The following is a 24,113-nucleotide window of genomic DNA, read 5'->3' as shown; positions in this document are numbered from 1 at the left end:
ATAGAATAGGAAAAGAGGAGGGGGGGGGGGGTTCCCCCAGACAGATTCATCGGACCCGGCTCTTAGCTGCCACAAGATTATCTTCACAGCTTCCCACACTTCTCTTCAAACGAACTCAAAACCACGGAAGACGGAAGGCGAACCATTGAAAGAAAAGGAAGTTAAAAAAGAGGAAGAATAAAAAGGACGATTCCAAGTAAAAATAAAGTTCGGTTCGGCTTTAGAAGATCGACAACTGTGTTGTAAGGTTAAGGAATGGAGACGTATGGGTAAGCCATACGGAGCAAAGGAACTCCTTCCCTTCACCCATGACCACGATCCAACCGAGAGGTAAACAGACAGCTCCATAGATGCTGGGCAGAGGAACATGTGTGTGTGTACAGAGAGACTCAAAGGGGATCTACTGGTCACATATTGGATGTTTCCTTGCGACAGAAGACAAGCGTATCGACACGCTAAGATGGGAAATACATGTCTCTTCGATGACAACCTATAGGAACTGAAACAGTTTTACAACATCTCTCGATATCCTGTCACAAGAATCATATAATTTTGTTTAGTGAACCATACATTGCAGAGACGTGTAAATGACAGCTGAACTCAGACCAGAAACTAATGTACTGTGCTATATGAGGTAATCAAGGCAAGGGCTAAAGAGAGTAATCCTGAATAAAAGTAAATGTGACGAACTTTAAGAAACTATGTAAGATTTGAGATTTCTTTTAAGAAACTAGTTTTATTATATAATGAGTTATTCGGTACCTTCTTTCTAATTTAGAAATTATAAGAAGCTGTAGAAGCTTCACGCACGCGGTAGCATAGTTAGTTGAGGCATTATGCTACAAGCTAGAAGGTCTCGGGTTCGAGTTCTGATGCGGTGGATTTCTTTTCAGTAAATCTAATCATTCCAGCCGCAATATGGCACTGGGGTTGACTTAGTCTCTAACAAAAATGAGTACCCTGAATCTTCCTGGGGACTAAAGGGCGGCCGGCGCGTAAGGCTGACAATCTTACCGCCGTCTGTGAGCTGATTGTCTAGAAAGACTCAACGTCTCACAACCCTATGGGCCTCCACAGCTGGCCACAGGGATAGCTTTACTTTTTTTTACCTGTAAATATTTCAGAAATGCATATCGTGGAACTGTCCAAATTGTAAATATGAAAGTATCAAACAATATACTGCGTATGNGTCGGCCAAAACGAAGAATACACGGCGCCTAAACCCAAAAGACGACTTTCTTCAAGGAAATTTATAATTCAGAGAATGACCATGTTATAAAAATTATTTGTTTTTAAAATGGTCTGAGAGTGTAGGAACCGTGAAAATTATAGTTGTTCGGAATAGCGAAGTATCGAATTTTCAGTTGTGCCTTACGAAATATGAAATAAATGCAAAGGAATGATATGCATAAGGTTTATTTAGAATATTAAAAAATCACTAAGCGGGCGTAAACTTTTCAAAACTTTCTACTGAGCTTATGGTGATACAGTTACGATCAGTGCTTCAAGATTATCAACAGCTAAGGAGCAGAAATTTCCATTCGCTCTAATTTACCCATGTCGTCATATCGAAACATCGTTAGCAGAATGAGAGGAACATAATTTATGTTATTATTATTATTATTGTTATTATCATCATTATTATTCCTCCTAGGGAATAGTTTCTCAGATACTTGTCCTGATGCTTTCAACGTCGGCGAGACACGATCCCAAATCTAAGTACCATGTTTCATATAGTATAATGGTCCCCTTAAAATATCTTCTGCTGTAAGCACGGCTGTCTCCCTTGATGATTCTACTGACCCCAGTCTGGGTATCAGTTACTGATTCAAGTTCAGGTTTTTGTTGCTGATATTCTTGGAACAATAAACATTAGTACAATATCGCATTTCGTGTTCCAAATTGCGTTTTATTTACGTCCTCAGAGTTTTAGAATTGATTGTTCTCAGCATCCTTTCGTAGAACTTTTCTGTCGTCTTGTCTGACAACACCCAACAAGAGGCAGAGTTTCTTAAAATATATTTGGTCATAGGGTTCCTTCATAATGTAAAGTTTCATAGTTGGTATTCTTCCCACAGTATTATGACAACTGAATTAGAGAGATGAAATGGGAGAGTCATGCAGCACGCATGAGGGAAAAATAGACAAATATTTGAAACCTAAAGGAAAGGAAACCTATCATTAGAGGAATCTATGCATTTAAGTAATTTCAAGATACAATTAGGATCCTTATTTGAAGAATTAGATGAAAAAATAATTGCAGTTCAATAGCTGAAACTTGAGCATTGTACGCCTGATGATGGCTCGGTATGAGGGTCGAAACATGTTGCGTTTGTAAAAACAAAATAAAAACAGATGTTGATACAGTATTGTTTTCTTTGTTTTTAAATATAGAATATTGTTGTGTAGATGGCATACCTTATATACCTTTATACTCCTTAAATATTAAAATGTGTTATAAAGAAAGGGTGAGGGAATATAAGCTCGATTCAAGTGGCTCAGGATCGTAAAATGGCGAGACTTTGTGAACACAACAGCTAATCTTCTGGTTAAACAACAGCAAGGAGTTTATTGATCAACCAAAATATCATTTTTTTTTTTCACGACAGAACTTGAGCAGGCATGTAGGTAGACCCAATAAATGGTTCCGTGCATCCATTTTGTTAATTCAAATTAACGGAATTCTCTTCATCTGCTAGATCTGGTTGAAGAAGAAACAGGATTGCACCGTGCAATGACTGCATTTTCAATGCACTGTGCCTTTGGGCCCAGCTTCAGTCAAATCAGTAAATCTCAGAATCTCCTGGTAACTTCCAACAATTGGGCTTAAAGTAAAATATGGCTTTACCACATATATAAGCATTATCGTTACAAAGTAAGAAATAACTATTTATCATCCATATTAGAAAATATACGGGTGTGAATTTTACTTTAAATTCTGTCGTGCGAATTTGAGCCGGGATAGCGCAGTCGGTATAGCGACAGGCTACGGGCTGGGCGACCAAGGAATCAGAGTTCGAGTCCCTGTAGGATCATGAATTTTCTCTTCTCCACATCGTCCAGACCGGCTCTGGAGTTCACCCAGCCTCCTATCCAATGGGTACCGAAGGCTCTTTCACCGGGGGTAAAGCTGCCGGGACATGAAGCTGACCACTTACTTCGAACTAATGACGGGGTCAAGAAAATATGGATCTATAAATCAACTCCCACATACGACTTCATGGCTTAGTACTTAATTAGTTAAGCAGAGGGACAAATTTACCTCACTCTTTGTGCGAAGTGGTTGTTCTAATTTGAACACGAAACTTCCATACACACTGTCGAACTACTCCTCTTCCGTAATCCAACATAATCAAGGAAGGATCATAAGTTTTCCGGACCACCCCAGCTCCCTAAACAACACTAACTTTTCCTTCTTCCAGCACAGAAATATGAAAACCGTAGGTTCATGGCGGTGATGTTCCTACATTCTTTCCCAGCATTAAGAGCATTTTCTCTCATTATGCTTGCCTGGCTTCTTCATCGGCAACATTACTTTCAGTCATAGCTTTATACTGTTAACATATTTGCCCTGCTTGATATTCCTAACTTTTCACTTATCCCATTCTATGCCTCTAAAAACCTCCTATGACAACCAACCACAGTGAAGCGATCGTGTACCCCCTACTCCCTCTAGCCGTTTCTTTGGAGGAACAGATCTTTTTCTGCTACCACTCTCACTCCTCTTCACACTGGCAAACCAACTCTGCAGGGTTCCAATTTGTGGGCAAATTGTTGCAGCATCTTCACACTCAGCTTTTCCTTCAATTTCCCTTCAATTTTCCTTTCTGCAGTGTTCTTCTTCTAGTCTCAGTCTTTGTTGCACATTCCTTCTCTACTATGCGGAAGTTCTGGAGAGTCTTTGAACACAATTTTCCTTCTCGTGCCTTTGCCTTCTACTTTTTGTCCCCTAGTCTGATCTTATCCTGCTATAGCCTTCCTTCTCCTTTCGTTTGGTCATTCTCTTTCAACATTCCAAGCTTCTCTTCCACCCCTCCCCCTTCTACTATATGGCTCTTGTGAACTACAGCACACTTCCCAAAGGACGAGGAGAGGACAGTGTCCAGCAGTACTCATCTGAATAGTATTGTTATGCGTGAGACTGTCGCGAACCGCCTTCGTGGTTTTCTTGAAAGGCCAAAAGATAAAAATTCAAATGACCGCAAAAATACAAACCCTTAGGGAACGAAAGGATGTCCAAATGGAATAACAGAAGTTTTTGTTAAGAATTTTGTACTGTTCAAATAAATTATATTTATGGACAGAACATTCGGCAAATTATCTCAGCTGTAAAGCAGGCCACATATACTCTGCAGCGATATTATTTTAATTGTTTTGGGAAATAAATTACCTTCACTGCCGATTTTTGGCTTCCTCAGTAACTTGTAACTCTTAGGACATAACCTAAGTAGATCACATGTGCCTTCTTACACTTTTCCAATCTCAGGACCTATTTGTTTCTCACGTTACTCCGGCAACTGCAGTTGATACAGCATCGTATACCCGAGCATGTGAGCACCTGATTAAAATCTTAGATGACAACTTTTTTAATTAATTACATTAGCTTAATGGTTGATTATCATAACAGGCCACTTGAAATACATGATATATAATCATAATTATTTAAGTGGAATACTCAGCAACATTTCAGTTTCTTAATTAAGATTGTGAACATTAAATAATTCGCGGTTACGGTCTTCTAGGATGTGACGCCGTGTAGGCTGGTAGATCTATCTTCTACATTGAAAATGGTTGCATCAAGTGTCTCAGTAACGTTGGTACTCGTCTATTAAACTGCACTGCGCAACATCCCAAGTGACCATAACCTTGATTCTTACTGCTACGAAAGCCTTAGACCTCATTTCAATAATTAGATTTGTTTACAATTACACTACATTCTTTCTGGCTACTAAATTTCACCTTTACGGAAGTTCAGTTGGTTAAGACTAACAATGAACTGAGCATAAGTCATTGCCTAGTTAACTAACATGGATGAAAGCCCTCCTTCAGAAGCTGATAGTCGTTCAGCATTTTAAGATCTTTTCTGCGTTTTATGAAATCCGACAATTATCACGCTCCCGTCCTCTATCTGAGCCAGTTGAATCAAGCCCGCACTCAAACATTATTTCAAGTCCTAGCATCTACTTCCAGGTTTCGTAACTTTCCTTGTAGTGATCAGATTAAAATCTTCCTTTTCTGATCTTCGGCGTGCGTGCTATATTCTCAGTCGCACAGTGTGGACTGTACCGTACACTGGTCTTCTGTGTCGAGTTATTGCATTGCCAAGAATGCAAGGAATGGCCTGTCTTCCTCTGTTTCACACAAGTAGGATTGGATAGTATTAACGTCTGTAAGATATTGGACTGTGCTTGTCCTCCCCAAACGGGACTACTACGAACTAATGAAATCATAATGTAAAATTTCCTTTCCGTAACATTCCTACACCATTCTTCCCTCAGTCATTTACAAGTCGTAACGTCCTTTACAATATCTTCTGCTTCAATAAGTTGAAATAAGAAACAGGATAAAATATGGATGAGCGAGCACAAAGATTATCGTCAAAATAAATCTCTTATACCAAGGGTCTCAAAACTACGGCCCGCGGGCCACATCCGGCCCGCGATGTGATTTTATCCGGCAGAAATGAGCCGATTGAACTAATTTTCCAGTGAGTACTGGCAAATGTGATTCCGAGCTTATTGACCTGACATATTATACTGCAGTTCGATGGCTTAGCCGTGGAAAGGTTCTTTCGCGCTTCTTTCAGCTCAGGAATGAAATTGATATATATCTCACCGAGAAAAACCATCATGAACCACTTTTATCAGATACCGAGTGGCTTTGGAAATTAGCCTTTTTTTGCTGATCTGGAGAACCATATGAACCATTTAACTTTAAAGTTGCAGGGTGAAAATAACTTTGTCTATGATTTACTTGCACTTATCAAGGCATTCAGAGCAAAGTTGATACTTCTGGAAAGCCAAGTGAAAAATTATAACTTTGTTCATATGCCATACTGTGCAGAGTTGCATAAAAAGGGTGAAGCAGAATTTCCTTCCTCTTTTACAAATTTAGTCATTTCAGATATGAAAGAACAATTTCGGAAATGATTTGCTGATTTGGATTCCAGTGCTCAGGAAATTAGATTGTTTCAAAATTCGTTTGACTGTGATGCTGCAGATGTCAAATTCAACTGGAAATTATTGAACTTCAGGAAAATTATCATATTAGAGACAAATACAAAAGAAGGAAATTTGATCGAATTTTATAAATTTCTGAACTCTGAACAATTTCCAAATTTAAAGAAATTTGCTTTTAAATTTATCTCCATTTTTGGGACGACATATCTCTGTGAACAAACTTTTTCCCAGATGGAAGTACATCAAGTCGAAATACAGGGCAAATTTATCCGATGAACATTTAAAGTCGCTACTTGTGATTAGCGTTTCAAAATTTGAACCTCAATTTAATCAGATTTTGAGAATGCAAAAAGAGTTCCATCATTCACATTAATTGTTTTATTATAATTTGTGATGAAAACATGAGCATTTGCTGCTACTGTCTGTTGTCATTAATATACAATAATTTATTCTCATGTACTTTGTATTTAGTTTATGAAATTCTGTGCTTTCAATAAAACTCCTATACCTAGAGTTATTAATTTCTGATTTTATCCGGCCCGTTGAAAGGGCTGAATTACCTAATGTGGCCCGCGGTTCGAAAAGTTTGGAGACCCCTGTCTTATACCATAACGGATTTGCTCAAAGCGTTTCTAGGCAACGTCTTGGTAAACACGGTCAACGTGCAACAATGGAAATTGTGTCTTAGTGAATGAATATTATTGCGCGTTGTTAGGCAACAGCGCACCAATGAAGACGCTGGCTGGGAATCACATGATTTGTTCTCTATGTGCTCTTCCTCATGCAACAATAGAACTGTGTTTTCTTTGCAAAGTCCTTGCGGAGGCTATATAACGAGAATAACACCAGCAGTTCAGTTCAGTTCTCGGAAGGAGACAGCCACGGGGCGTTCGTAGAAGACATGTGGAGACTTAACGTGTGAATTGGAGACTCTGTGTGTTATAATTACAATAAACTTGATAGTGTTACAATTATTTGTAGTTACAGCTAGTGAAGATCCAATAAACCGCTTCACCAATCCAAACCTGCGTCTTAGTCACCGCGACAAGTGACAATGCAAACGAAATCGGTAGAGCTGATAAATGTATCATTATTATCTGATAACTAAGAAAAATCGATAAGAACTTGACCTAGTTCCGATTTTTTAGTTTCATAAGGTGGGGTGAGAATGAGTCCACTTGGTACGTCGGCCACTAATTAACCTATTGTACCAGCTCCGGATGATATGAGTATGAGGCACTTGGCGGAATGAGAATTGGCAGGTGGAAAGGAAGTATTCGGTGAGACGGGTCCCTGCGCCACTGTGTTCACATGGCTTGACCCGGGATCGAAAGTGGGCACTGAAATGGGGAACTGGCGTCTACTCGCCTGAGCTAAGTCACGGGAATCCTTAGGCAGAAGCTGCTATGACCAAACCACACCACTGGACAATATCCCGAACTGGTTCCATTCACCTCTTAATTCCCAAAACTTATCACTAATATCAGTCTCAGACCTGCCCCCCATTTTCTTTTCCGTCGTTTAAGCGAACGTTTTGCAAAAGGACTCCGAACAATAACCTCTAACTTTGTCCATCTTAGATGCACATCTGACACATCATAATGGCTTAGACTTCGGCATGCAGACAATACTAGGTGATAAAACACGAAGCTCCTTGCCATATATGCTCCCAAATTATTTGCTTACGTGATTTTTTTTCAACAGTGTGTTCTAATCAACGCGGGGTCTAAGTAATGTTCCCGCCTGAAAATAATACAAGAAAGATGTCTGACATCCTTACAGACTGCCAGCAGAACTATTGATTTCCATCTTGATCTTCGCCGTTTTGGAAAGCAGAAGTGACATTAATGTTTTATTAATATTGCTGTCCCAATATGAGAAGACGGAATAGCGTAGTCGGTATAGCGACTGGCTACAGGCTGGATGATATAGGGGTCGGAGTTTACGTCCCGGTAGGATCAAGAATTTTCTTTTCTCCACGTCATTCAGACCGGCTCTGGGGTCCATCCAACGGATACCGCGGGTTCTTTCCCCGGCGGTAAAGCTGTTGGGGTGTGAAGCTGACCACTCACCTCCAGCTAATGCCGAGGTCAAGAAAATGTGGAATCTATATATCCACTCCCCTATACGCCTTCATGGCGTAGTGCTTAATTTTTTAAGCACAGAGACAACTTTACCTTTACTGTCTGGACATGCTTCGACATCTGTACTTATGATACAACGTAGAAATTACACCAAGGCTGTCACATTAATAAAATTGCAAAACTTACAAGTTTAATGTTACGACAGAGAATTAACGCAAATGACTGTTTCTTTCGGAAACAATTCAGTTCATAGAATTTGTCTATGGGCATCATGCAACTTGATAGTCTAAAGTTGAAATCCAGAAGCAAGGACAATTCGAACGGGGAACAAAGCAGAAGAGAAGTGGAAAGGAAGGCGACATTGGTAGTGTCCGGGGCAGTGAAGTGGAAGACCAAGTGTGTAATTTGATAGGAAGACAGCAGCACTTCAGCTGGCTCACTGTTTCGTTGTCAAAGACTTTAATGGTGCACTAGAGACGATGGGAAGGAGGCGGCGACAAAAGAGGTGATGACGTCACTTAAAATTTCTCATGACCAAAACCGAACTCCGTAAAATTCTGCCACACGACCATTAGGAATACCTTCTTGATATCAGTTACTGTGATTTGCTAGAAGAACACTAGATAACTGGACGAGTAATGTTAAACTGAATTTTGTTTTCAGCCCTTTTGTCCTTTAACTGAAATCTAAAAAAGGCGAAACAATAGTTGTAAATATATAATTTATATTTTAATTACAAAGCAACATTCATTTTACGATATTTCATTAGGATGTGTCTTATTTTAAGGGTTGAGTTGTGCACCGTTGTAACCCATATAGGTAAGATAAATCTATCCCCATAACAGGTCGTGGAGGCCTATAGGGTTGTGAAATGTTTTCAGACGAGCGGAGTTTTCAAACTGCCAACATTTTCGAAATGAATACACATAAATTCAAATGTTTCCTCAGAGGAAACACACATTACATATCCAATACAGAGCCCAACCGGTTAATGCTTAGTGCAAAGATGGTTGTTTTTTTTGTGAGAGCCATATGAAACATGCAAATACACTCTGCAGGCTGGATGCAAAGATTTTGTATGTTAAAGCAGGTGGTATATATAGTAACAACTTGGGTTTAAAGGGTTAACGTAGATTACTATGGGATTACAGAACGAATATGAGTTTGTATGTCATGGGGNATACTCATCTATTTATAACGATTATTTAAACAACGGCATACGTTATTTTATAACATAAATACATAACCACAAATCAAACGGTAAACCACATCCAAAAAAAAATGTACACATTTGCATTGCTATTATTTAATACTGAAGAGGGGTAGCTGGTCATCTGGAAAATTAATTAATTCGAAATAAAAACAAAACAAAAGAATCCATTAATGGGATATACTGTGACAGTGTCTGACACACTTTCATAATGTAACCACTGTTTGTGGAACGAATTTACGGGCACAATTTTGTATTTTCCTTTTTCAGTTATGAGACATAGGTTTGCAGGTAGTTCTGGAGCAAGGAGCAGCAAGAAGCACACAGTCTGTGTGCTGTAATCAGGGTTACAGTTGCTCTGAGGTTCCTTTCTCCTTCTTATTCTCCTTCTCCTCCCCTTCCTTCTCCTTCTCCTCCTCCTCCTCCTCCTGCTTCTTCTCCTTCTGCTTCTTCTATTCTTCTCATTCATATCCCTCTCCTTCTCCTCCTCCTTATTCTCCGTTTTGTCCTCTTTCTACTTCTTTTCCTTTTCCTTCTCCTCCTCCTCATCCTCCTTATTCTCCTTTTTCTTCTGGAGGAGTAGGTATAAAAACACGGATGAGACTAGGATAAGAGGTAAAGTTTTTCTTGTACTTAAATAATCAAACACTATGCTACAAAGGCGTATGGGGGAGTGGATATATTGATCCACAGTTTGTTCACCTCGGCACTAGCTGGAGGTAAGTGGTTAGCTTCACGCACCTGCCGTTTTAATCCAGGTGCCCATTGGATAGGAGGTTCGGTGGACTCTAGAGCCGGTCTGAACGATGTTCCTAACGCAACCGGGACTAGAACTGCGATCCCTCGATCGTCCAGCCGGTAAGCAATGGGACTAGGCTACCATGGGAATATGTATCTAGATGGTCAAGGGTAAAATGGAAGTAGGAGTCGCTAAGAAAAAATTCTTGAGGCCGGAGCGGCATTAATTGTCTAATCCGTAGAGACTTGATTGTGTCACTTCAATGCACAACGCACCCAATTTTACGGTTAAGTCCTTTTTCGAAACATAATCATGTTCATTATCCTGTTTATGAAAAAAAACATCCGAATAAATACAGACACTGCAGACACTGCTGTTCCGAGGAATACAATGACAACGAAAGCTTCTGTTGCCTGCTTTATATTCTGGAATTCTTTGTAATTATGCGAGTTATGTAATGAATTTTCGAAACAAAATTTTGTGGGAAGGCGATTTCGCTTCTACTGTTTTTTTCGACTTCATAACATTCCTGAATATGTCTTGATTTCCTCGTCTGTCCTCCACACATCCCTGTAGTTTGTATTGATTTATGTATTAAATTGGAGACAGTTTATATGAGACTGTGTGTGTTATGCTAGTATAAAGAGCGCAGATAGTTACAGTACATGATAAATAGCGTTAATCCGCAAATGGCCTCAACGTGTATACATGCCCACGTCTAGAACAAATGGAAGAGACGGAAAGAAAATATAGCAGAAGGAGGGGAGGATATAAAGGTATGAAACTTTATAAGATAACCCCATTGAATTTGTAACGAACCTTTTCCATTAGTGTCAAACAATAAGAACTGTGGCGTATAAAACCGCCCTGTAAACAGCGGCTGTTGCTACGTAACTCCCAAAACATATAAGCATGCAACAATAGAAGAACTGTGTTTTCTATATCGTCCTTGCTGAGATGTCGTAACAAGGAGGTTTGCAGTTTACTTAGGATAAACTATTCTGTACGGAAATCTGTGAAGAGATGGCTGGAGCCCGGAGGCAAAGGAATAGCCATTGTTGGAGCCGTCACCAGGACACGTCTAGTAAAAGAATGAGAACACTATGTGCTCTACTGAACTGTAAATTGTGGAAATACTGATAGTGTTATAGTGTAGTTGCGACCTGTAAGTGGTCAATAAATCTATTCGCCAAACGAAACCCCGTCTATAGTCACACATGTTACGTTAGTTTATTCGTCGATGCTGTTCTGGGAATGTGAACAGGCAATATGTGTCCTGTGAAGTCGGAATAAGGTTACGCTGATCTGTATCCCTNATTATATCGGTATAATTATAAGCAGAAAACCTTCTATTTCCTGAAAACAAATGAATTACCAAATAATAAATATTGTACATATAAAATGAAATAAAAAAGAACTGTTGAAATTAGTTAAAAATCCAGATTTTATTTAGCTTCTTGAAATATAAGGAAACTGGAAATACACCGACACGTGTGACTTATACAGGGTCAATCTCATTTAAACAGGAAGAAGGTGATATGTTACAGAGTTCTCCTATTGCCGTGCGCAGCTTCCTCACACGCCCCTTAACTTTCCCTCTCAGTTTTACCCACTCGCTCAGCTGGAGGGGAAAAATTACCCGAGGTTCCCATAAAAACGAAAACTAGCATAAACTAAAGAGGGTAGGTTTTTTAGGTAAACAAATTATTGAGGAGGATGGTCATTTCAACTTGCTATGCATACAAAGCAGGTACTTGGAGGGAGAACATATTTCTTTAAGGGATAGAGGGTTATAAACTTAAGAGGGGGCCACCATAAACAAACCTTACTTCATACACCGTAAAGCCGGAAGTAGAATGACAGCTACTGAATAAAATTGAAGCGCATGGTGTTTAGACGAGAGAGTCGCCGACTGATTAAAACAGTTTCCTCCAAAAGACGAAAAGGGACACCTTTACAACATAAACCGAAACACCGACTAAGACACAATATATAAATGTACAAGTACAACATACTACAAGAGGAATCTGAGGTTCGCACAGCGGTGTACTTATCAACTGGGACATATTCGTATCGCTGGGTAGTCCTTTGAAAGTCAGCCGACGTTTCGGAGGAAGAGGGCAAGCTAACTGATTTATGTTGGTTTTCTATTATCTTATTTTTCGACACTCAAGATGGAGGCGATGCGTTCTTCCGAAATATTGCTTGGCTTTCAATTGACTACATAGTGTTATATCCCAGAAGATAGAACTCTTTAACATGAGAAAAGTTAATCGATTATGAATTTTAAACCGCCTGCTGTGGTTCTGAAGAACATTCAACGAACAGTGACTTTTTTCCTAGCTCGTATTCAGGCAGAAGAAACGGACGTTTCTCCCGTGAAATTGTTCCAATCCGTAACGTATAATATAATTTAGAGTTGCGCTTTCCAGAAATTTCACTGTACTTATAATGTATACTTTACATTTAAATGTTTCATTTTAATAGAGGTGCTGGTATAAATTATGAACTAATAAGTACAGAAATCAGCCATTCATATATGCTAAGCTCTGTTTATCCCGCCAAAAGTGTATGGGTGACTAAAGACGGAATTCGGATTGGTAATTAGATTTATTAACACCCTACAAGTCGTACCTAAAATAGTTATATTATTACTGTTTTACACAATTTGCAATCACTCCACACTAATCCAGCTGCAATAGTCTTCACGGATTTATAACAGAGGAACTACAAAAGTCTTACTAAATCACACACTCCCAATACCACTGTGCTACAGCACACACAAGGTATTGAAATCACACGTTAAACTACGACCTCCCCGTGGCTAGCTACCTCTTACATAGAACTGACTCGTCTCTGAACCGAACGAATTCTTTCACTTATATAGCCGAGGAACGGACATACATCATAGGAAACACACGTCGCGTGACCATCACCCACCGCTGCTTGACGTCACCGCGTATACGGAATACACAGCCATCCTTTATTGTTGCACGCTGGGCCGTGTGTACAGAGCTGTTGCCTGGCAACGCGTTGATCAAATCTGTTACAGTATTTTATACTCCTCAACATTCGAAAAGTGTCTCACTGGAGCACAAAGGGCTAACTAAGCAAACTAACTATATGAAGATGAGCTCCTCTTGAGAAGACACCAGTCGCTCAGCCACTCAAAAATTTCCCAGCATTTTATGAAACGTTTCTAGTGGTCTCTTTCCTTCTTTCCTTCCCACCAATATCCTACATGCAGTCCTCTTCTCTCCATACGTGCTACATGCGCTGCCTATCTCATCCTCATTGATATGATTATTTTAAATATACTTGGTATACAAATACAAGGTATGAAGCTCCTCATTATGCAGTTTTCTCCAACCTCCTGTCACTTCACCCATCTTCGGTCCAAATATTCTCCTCAGTACCCTGATCTCAAACACTCTCAGTCTATACTCCTCCCTTAATGTCAGAGACTAAGTTTCACGCCCATACAAAATCAAAGGAAAATTGTAGTTTTGTATATTTTGAGTTTTATGTTTTTAGACAGCAGACGAGAAGACAAAAGTTTCTGGACTGAATGGTAACAAGCATTATCTGAATTCAATCTCCTCTTAATTTCCTCCTGAATCAAATTTCAAAGGACTTTATGTAAAAATTAACTTACCCGAAATCTGAATATAATTTATATTTCTACAACCAGCAAGAGGCCAGGCTACTGGAACGGAAGTGCGTCCATCACACGCACCCGCCATTGTGGTTTGTGCGGTACTGAGGCAATTCACTCCAGTACACATTTTCACAAACAATTTATTCAAAATCGATTTCAGTATTACCTTCCTAGACAGGCCACGTGGCTTCCTCACGCATTCAATTATATGACTGCAGTCTCCTGACTGGCTTCATCATTTGAACTATACAACGAAATATTCTGAGCGAATTGCATAGCAGGTCACAGGAGAAAAATAGGCTGTCTCAAGGATATCATTCAATTTATTGTTTAGTTCAAAGAAGGGAGGTTTGAAAAAAGATATATTTTTTTTTTGCAGTTACCCAATTTATATCTTCATAGTCTGTCCTGAACCACTCTGGATCACTCAGATTTCTAAATAATATGTAGATTACTATTGTGAATATTTCATAATTAGAAAAATGTGGCATTCTCAGACTACGAATATCATATTTCTAGTTGTTTGTACTATCTCTCATTATGATCGGTGCCTGAAGTTTTAGCAGCCACTGCCCTTTCTTTGGTAATGACGTAGTCCTTAAACAACGTCAATGAATCAAACATAACATCAGAACTCTTGGTTTTTTTAATTATCTTTCCCGCATTAATTTTAACTTCCAACCTTGAATGACCAGGAAGAGAGAATGAGGCTGGGATGGAACAGTTTACAGTCACACTCAGGGAAAGAACAGAGATATATAAAAAAACCGGATCTTTCACTGTGCAGGGGAGAGAATTTATATTGCATATTGCGGACTAAAACCACGGATTTTTTTTTTTTGTTTATTATTGTACCACTCCAGCAGAGCATGAAGAAGAACGGGCATATGCAAGAGACAGAAACAAAAAAATTGCAGTGAATAAAGAGCAGAAAAGTATGCAACAACGGATAGAAAGGAGCAGAGAATACACATACACAGACCGAAGGGAAACAAAAGCAGCTTCAAAGGGAAAAAACAAAAAGAAATTGTTGGCACCAATTATGGTAAACCAGTATAATAAACAGTGTGTGGTAAAGAGGGAAGACGTAAATAGTGAGAAGGGAAGAAGACTTCAAGATGGGAGGGTAGAAACCACGTAAACTTCTCATGGAATAACCTCCTGCAGTCGACACCGCCTTGAGGGGTGACGGGTGGGGAGAGGGTGAGTGAAGAAGTCAGCGAAGGTACACTTCCTTCCGGTATCTTTGTCTCTTTCAGGAAGATCTCTTGAAGTCAGAACGTATCGAGGTTGAATCCGGTGGTGGGCAGGGCGGTTTGTCTTATGGAAGACTTTAAAAACTCCTTCTTTCTCTGTTTCAAGCCGGCGATTCGGTGCTTAAGTTTGTAAGGGAAGGAAGGGATTTAAAATTCTGTGAGATCCGTTGGTCGTGTTCCCCAGAAATATGTTTCATGTCGGCAGCATGAATACACTGAGATGAATCAAAAAGGAAAATATCAAAGTTTAACCAACCCATAGACTTTAACCGGTACACCACACGAGCCCTTAGAGCTTACATTTATGTTAAAATTAATATTCACTTCGTCAATACATGCAAATAGCTAATGTAACATAACTGCAACTTTAAGAGATTTTCATTTCTAGCAATGAATTATTTGAAGTAAACACCAAAAAATAATAGTGTTCCTTGAAAAGCTTATGATTTTTATTTTGATGAAAACGCTCCGTTTGTATGGCATGTAAGGATCTACATTCGTGTTTATAAACGCTTGCTATAGGACCCTGTCTCGAACCTCGTGAATAAAATACCTAAGATCCCTTATAACATTATACGTCTCTCAATTATATTGTCACGTTTATGAGTGACTATAGAAGGGGTTTGGATTGGTAATTGACTTTATTGACCATTTACAGATTGTTAACTACAAGTAACTATAGCGCTATCGCTAATTCACATGCTCTGCAGTTTACTACAGCATGTACTAAATCTTCTTAGTCTCCTGTGTCTTCATCAGTCGTTGCCTAATAACGGTTCTCAACGGCGGACGTTCCCCTTCCTCTGGGTTCCCGAGATATCACCGTGCCTCAGCTAACTACCTTCTAAGAGCAACAGCTAACAACGATTAAACTGTGGTTCTCTCACTGCTCACAGTAAACTCAATTCACTCCGCTGTACTCAACTGCACTGCATCACCAACTAAACTAACTGAAGTGAACTCGGTCGGTCAAGTTACATAGTCTCGGAGTGGACCACATAGAGAACATCGCTTTCAACACTACTTTCACTGTTGCGCGCGGGCTGCTACCAAGCAACAGCTGTTATTTCGTTGTTTGTTTTGTAGTCGTTGCCTAGCAACGGGTCTAAATACCATAATATTTTCAGCGCATCCAATTAGGTATAATACTAAAGCAAATAAAACTATAGATTTCCGCAGAACGTTCGATCGGGTTTTGACGTGGCAATTCCATGCAAAACCCATATATCGATGGAAATACAGGTCTAAAATTAAAATTAACCAAGGGTAATGATTACTGAAGTCTGAAGGCGAGCTGAAGTAAAATGTACAAGAATGAAGTAAAAGAGAAAGATTTTACTGCCATGGTGAAGAATCATCTGGATACCTAACAGAATATTTGTGAAAATTTCGAAACTTGGATCCAATATAAAAGGTGCTGGGCCTTTATTATTTCCCGGCGAAAGTTTCCAAAATAATTACTAATGTAACCAGATACTCTTAGTCCATTCAGTGGACCATGCTTTGTATTTCGTACATTAGGCGGGAAAGCTGTAGTGTAAACACAGGGCGTCCATTGCTGTTTGGAATAAATAGGACATACAAACCTGTTTTCATGAGAGCAAATGATCCGTACAGATAACACACCGATCCCTGTGTTTGTCTGAATTGAATAAACCAGATTCCCTCGCTAGTAGGCAAAGTTACCTGTATTATAGTCCAGTTAAAGTTATAAATGATAACATCCATGAAGATGTAGGGATCAGCATTCAAAATATCCTTTGTGACTTTGCCTTTCTTTAATTTTGCGCCTAACTAGAGACCTCTGCTACAAATGATACAGGAAGCACAATAATTCCGTAATAGTAATTTTCCATTTTACAGTGTCTTGTTGTAAGAGACATTAGGAATGGTGACTACATAAGGAACTCATATCAAAGATACTTACATATATGGGGGTAATTAATAATTAACAGAAAAGAGTAACAAATTCGGACTTCTGTGTCAACTTGCTTGTAAGCAGTATCAACTCTATTTAGGCCTACCAGCAAGAAGACGGTTAAGTTGGCCATATGACTGTAGGCAAATTGTAAAAGTGTTTGGATTTCAATCTGCGAGTTTGCTTTTTGATGATGATGATGATGATGATAATAATAATAATAATAATTTATTCCTACAAGTTAAGTATGATCTACGAAAATACAAAAGTATCAGAATTGCATTAAGACTCGTTTCCCTGGATTTTCACATACAATGACAGCACTGCAGACAAGTATCTTACAACTACTGTCATCAAGTTTACCATCTTGGTAACATTTCAGGTGAACAAAATTACATAACTTGGAAATTCGCGATATGCACTATTCATCAAATTTTATTGAATACTGATTTTTTTTACTTTCACAGTGGTTCACTTATGATCCAGCTTTTGGATCGTGTGGATGTAGGTAGTGCTCCCAACGTTTCGGAGGTACATGCTGCCTCAATCATCAGGATCTAAGTCATCTATACTATGAAAATGAGGGCTGGATGTAATTCCTAAATTTCCACGCGGTGTACAGACCGAAGAAAGAATTAAAATATATCAAGGTTATCATATCGAGGAGAACGAAATGGCCGATAAAAAATTACGGCAAAAATTCCTACTAAATACTAGTAAAAAAAAGTAAAGCTATCCCTGTACCAGGCCGTGAAGGCCCATAGGGTTGTGAGACGTTGAGGGTCCCACATTATCTAGACAATCGGCTCAAAGATGGCGGTAAGGTTGTCAGCCTTACGCGCCAGCCGCACTTTACTCCCCAGGAGAATTATTTAATTAATTCATGGTACTCATTTCTGTTAGAGGCTGAGGCAAACCCAGGGCCATGGTGCGGCTGGAAGGATTAGGTCAATTGGAAAAAATCCAATGACACGTAATGAAACCTAGGCGCAGATGTGATGATAATGCTAAACAAATCGGTCTACATTTATCTGACTCGGGAAAGAGATCGATGGCAGTCGCTTAAAGACAAGAAAATGAAACTTCTGGATCTAGTGAGCGACCCTTAGTCCTCAATGGGGAATCTGTTCTATGCCGCTGTCAACAAAGTTCTTGTAGAACTCCGTGGCCTGTAGTCCGCAAGCGAACTATACCGACCGAGCGACCGCCGCTTGTTGGCGAAGTTAGTGCAAACTTTAGCGGATAGAGGGTGTCACGTGGTCAGTGCAACGAAATCTCCGCGGCAGTTAATTTCGGTTTTCTAGATCGGAGCCGCTGTTTCCTTGAAATAGCTCCTCAATTTTCCTCATGAGGCTGAGTGGGCCCCGTTCCAGAACCACCACTTCTCAGAAGAGCTGGTAGCACTGGGAATCGAACCCGGGACCTCTGGATCTGTAGCAAGGAACTGTGACCACTAGACCACAGAGGTAGACATATAAAGAGATCCCTTTCATAGAAGCGTTTTCAACGTTTAAAACAACGTTAGAATGAGTACAGATACTGACACGAAGGACTTGACAACTACAGTCTGAACTGCACTACCTGTGGCCCATAATGTTGTGTTCTCTGACCATAGGTTCTACTGAATTTTTCAGATTAAGGTTAGAGGGGTACACCTCATTATTTGCCTTCTCTTAGCTATCCTACTTGTTCCAAGCTAGAATCGAAGCCACAGCCCTATGTATTAGATGTTTATCGTCTACTAGCAATAAGCCATATTGAATAGGGCTCTTGTGTACATAACCACACAAAGGGACGGTCCGCTACAAATGCTGTTCCATTTCCTGGGAAGTACAGTTTGTTCCAATGGTAGCTTTGCCGCTGCCTCTATATCATTTTAGTCATTCAAATTCGGTCAGACTTCCCTAGGCTCGGTTGGCATAATATGCCAGCAGCGAAAGGAATTAGTTGCATAACACGCTTATTTATCAAAATTACTGGAGCTGATTTTCTTTAAATGAAAAGTTTAATATATAATATTACGTTAAAAATGATATAGCATTAATACGTATATCTCTCGAAATATATGATAAATGCAAAAAGTGAAAAGTAAAATCGTAAAAAACAATGCAATGCCCTTTCCGCATCAGGTGCAAGGAGTACGCTGGAACGCCGATTGAGGCGCCACTTGATTTCGCCTTACGAAACATGAAATACTTGTACAATCCATATCAGGTCGTGATCTTGTGTCTAGTATCCCGCATTTGATTAACACCCCGTTTCGATTCTCTGGCAGGAGACGGGACAGATTGAAATAATTTCGGTTCTTACAGAATATAAATTACAATAACTACATACCTTTCTTTAATATAAAAATTCATGTAACAAAATTTGTTCAGACTGCATAAAATTGTCTGAACATTGAGTGACGGATTCTCTCCGATATGAGTTCTTGAACAAACATTCCTTCACTGCTATTAAACAAGTTCATCAATACGTGGCGTAGATTCGTCTCGGTGGTCACTATTAACGTCGGATGTAACGTCATGTAGTTTGGAACACGGATACAGAAGTTTCGGCGGGGCATGCTGCCCCCATCTTTGGAATAGAACAAACTCGAAGATGTAGAGTAAATTTCGCTATCCATCCACCGTATTCCATGATGGTACATAAAAATAATACTACTATCTTAATTTTAGCCGCACTATGGCCTTGGGGTAGACTCAGCCTCCAACAGAAATGAGTACCAGGAATATTCTTAGAATGTTCTTGGGGGTAAAGTGCGGCCAGCACGTACAACCTTGCCGCCATGTATGAGCCGACTGTCCAGATAAAATGTGGGAAACTCAACATCTCACAATCCTATGCGCCTCCACGGCGTGTTACAGGGATACCTTTACTTTTTACTCTTACTTTTACTATCTTAATTTTATCAAAAATGTGCACGTATATAAATAGAACTATACATAGTAAATGATCAGTTCTGTATTTCGGTTTTCTGCGGCAAGTCTCATGAACAACACTGTATACAAGTTTTCTAATAAATATGACTGAAGTTTTCAGAACTATAAGTTATATGTTAAGTATACATATTCATAATTTAAGTTAACATCAATATAATACTTGTAGAGAGTACAGAAAGTTTCTCATTTTCTTAACCTACAAAAAATAGCTGATTTTTTCGACGAAAAACAAGTGGACTTGAGCTAACTAAGAGGAGCAGATGCTGAGAGAAAGTTGTGCAGTAGTTAGAGACACTCACCACCCGAGACCATGCACAGCAGTTTCATTTCCCGTCCCTCTTCGTAAGGACCTGCAACACTTGGAACCTCCTTGCCTCTGTCGTCAAATATTGTCGGATTCATGGGAGGAGCTGTGAAACAAAGAGAAAAATTCATATAAATGAAACTGTGCATTCTGGGCGGCAGGGCACATCCATGCGAACTTTCAGCTAATTGAGAGCTCTAATGTGAGTTCAATTCGTGTCCTCTAACCGTATAGTACTTTCCTATTAACAGTACTGCCGTCATCACCATGAGCATGTACGTCAGTTGCATCAATGAAATTAACAAGATTATTTCTTCAAAATGGGAGCCGGGAGAGCATAGTCCGTATAGCGATTGGCTACAGGCTGGAAGGCCGAAGAATGGGAGTTCAAGTCCCGGTAGGGTCAATAATTTTCTGTTCTCCATGTCGTCCATACCGGCTCTGGGGTCCACCTAGCCTCCTATCTAATGGGAACTGGTGGTTCCTTCCCCAGGAGTAAAGCGGCCGGGGCGTGAAGCTGACCAGTTGGCTCCAACTAGTGCCGAGGTCAACGAAATGCAGACCTACACATCCACTTCCCCATACGCCTTCATAGCGTAGTGCTTAATTAGTTAAGTATAGGGACAACTTTACCTTATTTTACTTTACAAGTAAGAATGTTTACACACGTGTGAACTGTGACGTATCCCGTGATTTTTGTATTGCTTTTAAATTATCAGGCGTATGAAAGCTGGAGTTCTTTTACTTCCATAATGTCTCTCTTCCTTCAAGTGCTTATATTTAAATTGTTTCTTCAAAGCAGCAGACCATCAAAGTATATGTAATTAAAAGTAATTAAATTTCTATTACTGTGACGTCCAATACGACTTTTATGTTACTTTTAGATAAACAAGCGTGTGAGTCTTGAAGTTCTCTCAGTTACACAATATCTTTATTTCTTTAAGTAGTTATTATGTTGTTAATTCGAAGTAGAACACCACGTTTTAACTTCGAATATTCGTATATATTTCTTTCTAAACTAATTGAAATCACGGCTTTTTAACACAGAAGTTGAAGATTAAACACATTTTCTTCTTGTATTTTCATTGAGGCCTAGATTATGCGTCATTTTCTTCACAAATTAAAATTATAAATTACAAGTAATTAATGAACTTCTGTTCTACAGTAGCCTAGTAACTGATTTTCATTTTCACGACTATTTACCAGTATATTAATTTTAAAATCGATATATTTATGCTTCACTCTCCTTCTTGAAGTATTTATCATGTCTCCCTTTTCTTTTACTCTGAAGAATCCACAGCTTTACCCATTTAAATATTGCTATTTTCACATGGGAAAATGGTTCATATCGACAGTGACGACTAAATTCGGTGAGCCTTTATAATTTAGAGTAACAGATGTTGCTTCCTTATTGTCAGGAACAGCGACAAACGTCTTAGGGATTGCAGCATGTTATAACCGGACATGGTCGCAGCGCGGTCGGACATTTGACTTAATGTTCAGTTAGATGTAATTACTATAGAACAAGGTTCCTCACAACCCGAGCGCTATAAACGCTCTCAAGCAAACGCATCCCACACAGACTCGAGTCTCAAATGAATCTGGAATTTATAGACTAAAGCTCGTATAATTCATTTTGGTGGAAATTTCCTTCAGTGCTGCATCTCTGACTTCCTTTCAGGTTTCAGAATAGTCGAGGGACGCTCATGTTCCTAGTATCACAGCACTCTCCAGTGGGTGAGACAAAGAGACACACAAACACATGCCTAATCTCACACTACTGTACTATTCTGCTGGAAGGGGAAATTTAAAACCTCGAATGTCCCCTCTTCCATCTATAGGGTCCCAAGGACGAAGAAGAGATTCGTATTCTAGAATTTTAGAGAAAGAAAGATTTATATTGTATTCTTGGGTTTTATAGTTCTCAGAGATGGCGATGTTATGCTTTTCCTCGATTCTCTACTATTACACAGAAAACACTGAAATTCAAGTTGTCCTAGATCTTCAGAGGGTCACAAAGTTGCTATATACTTTCGTATAATCTTTCTGTAGTTCAGAACATGTTCAGTCCTAAGAAATATAGAATTCGCCATTACGAAGGCAGATTACCTAATTTAACTTGAGTATTTCTGGCTAGGTTAGTGGCTATCCTGATGGAGCTTTTGGTGTTATTCCTCAGTTCATCAACGCAGTTGCTTCAGATAGTCCCGGGTCCCCACCTTCAAAATATCTACTTAATTGCTTACGATTAATGAACACTTTCTCATCATATTGGATGCTAGGTAACGTCTAAAAGTGCATCACCTTAGTGGAAGGAACCGCACCTTAAAATATATATACACGTAAGTAATATTGTCTTCAATATTTTGGGTGTCCTAACTATTTATTTCATTCTGAACACGAAAGATTACTTATGTGCTCTGCGCGTGACAAATTTCATATTATGCTATTCTATACCAGTCAACAGCAGCATCTATGAACAAGTTTCGTAACTACAGATACACTGACATGATTCGCTTCACTTCTGAGACATGAAAATGGGTTACATCAAAGAGGAGGAATAGAGTGCAGCGTTCAATATTTTGGGCTTCTCTGGCGAAGAGTGAAATGTACTAGAAAATGCATTCCCTTTAGATTTTTACTTTTATTCTAAAGACAATAGGGACCTGAACTTGTTTCAAAAACTTTCTTTAATTCTACAATGAACCGGTAGTACTGTTATGTATATATGTTTGTGCATATGAAAACTGCATAATGAGGAGCTACATAACTTGTACTCTTCGCCAAGTATAATTAGAATGATCAAGTCAAGTGGGATGAGATTGGCAGAGTATGTAGCACGAATGGGGGAGACGAATGCATATAGAATATTGGCGTGAAAGGCAGAAGGAAAGAGACCACTGGGAAGACCGAGACGTTATGTGGGTGGACAATATTAAAATGGATCATAGAGCGATAGGATAGGATGATATGGACTGGATTGATCTGGCTCAGGCTAGGGACCAGTGAAGGACTCTTGTGAGCACGGTAATGAACTTTCGGATTCCATAAAATGCTAAGAAATTCTGGAATAGCTGCACAATTCGCGGCCTTTCAAGAAGGGCTCAGCTCCATGAGTAAACGAGTGACGTTTGTGCAGGCTTGCCTAACAATATTTTTTGTATTATTTCCATTCTTAATACAACCAAAGTCACGGAGTAGGCACAGAATTAACAGAAATGGTGGGAGTCTTATGCGTCGTCTCGTCCCACGAGCTATGTACATAAACAGCTATGTACTCGTATATTCACAGCGCAATGACGTAAAGAAACAGAGAAGGGGAAGAGAAACAATAAATAAAATATAAACAAAAGAACGGAGACAAGGGACAAATGAAAGTAAGAAACGATAAAATAGAGGGATAAGCGGAGATGAAAGGAAAAAGGACGTTAAAATGTTAAATACATTCAGTTCCGTATCCTAGAGATCTGTAAACATTTCTTTACTTTTTCGCCACTGAATTAAGGAACACTGAACGGAAAGGAAAGTAGATCTCACTAGATCATTTCGAAGCTAGACTCTACCCAAGCGCGTGAACTAAATACATGATATCGGTTCGGAGTGCTTAGTGGGAAACAAAATATGTCATAGGACCACATCGATTTTATACGAGTATTACAGGAGAGCGCAGAGCAGACATAAAATGGCTCCTAGTGCTGAAGTTGGAGCGACATGGAAGGACATAAACAGTTTACGGATTATACCCTTCGGTTATCGGCTTTGGACAGACAAGAGACTTTAAGCTAACCATTTTGAGTTGGGTCGTTACAAGTTACAATTACTG

The 24,113-nt window shown here is 39.4% G+C and overlaps 1 protein-coding gene across 2 annotated transcripts in view; it reads right to left on the bottom strand.

Moving 5' to 3' along the window:
• Nucleotides 1-24,113, bottom strand: part of LOC111869650 (nephrin) — a 641,862-nt gene that overhangs the window by 145,013 nt on the left and 472,736 nt on the right. For both annotated transcript variants that reach the window (XM_023861318.2, XM_023861328.2), the window contains one exon: nucleotides 20,286-20,396. In XM_023861318.2, the coding sequence (XP_023717086.1) occupies nucleotides 20,286-20,396 (111 nt within the window). The remainder of the gene's footprint in view (nucleotides 1-20,285; nucleotides 20,397-24,113) is intronic.

This window comes from Cryptotermes secundus, unplaced genomic scaffold, assembly GCF_002891405.2.
Source record: "Cryptotermes secundus unplaced genomic scaffold, Csec_1.0 scaffold769, whole genome shotgun sequence".
NCBI lineage: Eukaryota > Metazoa > Arthropoda > Insecta > Blattodea > Kalotermitidae > Cryptotermes > Cryptotermes secundus.
This window is presented reverse-complemented; position numbering and strand designations above follow the sequence as displayed.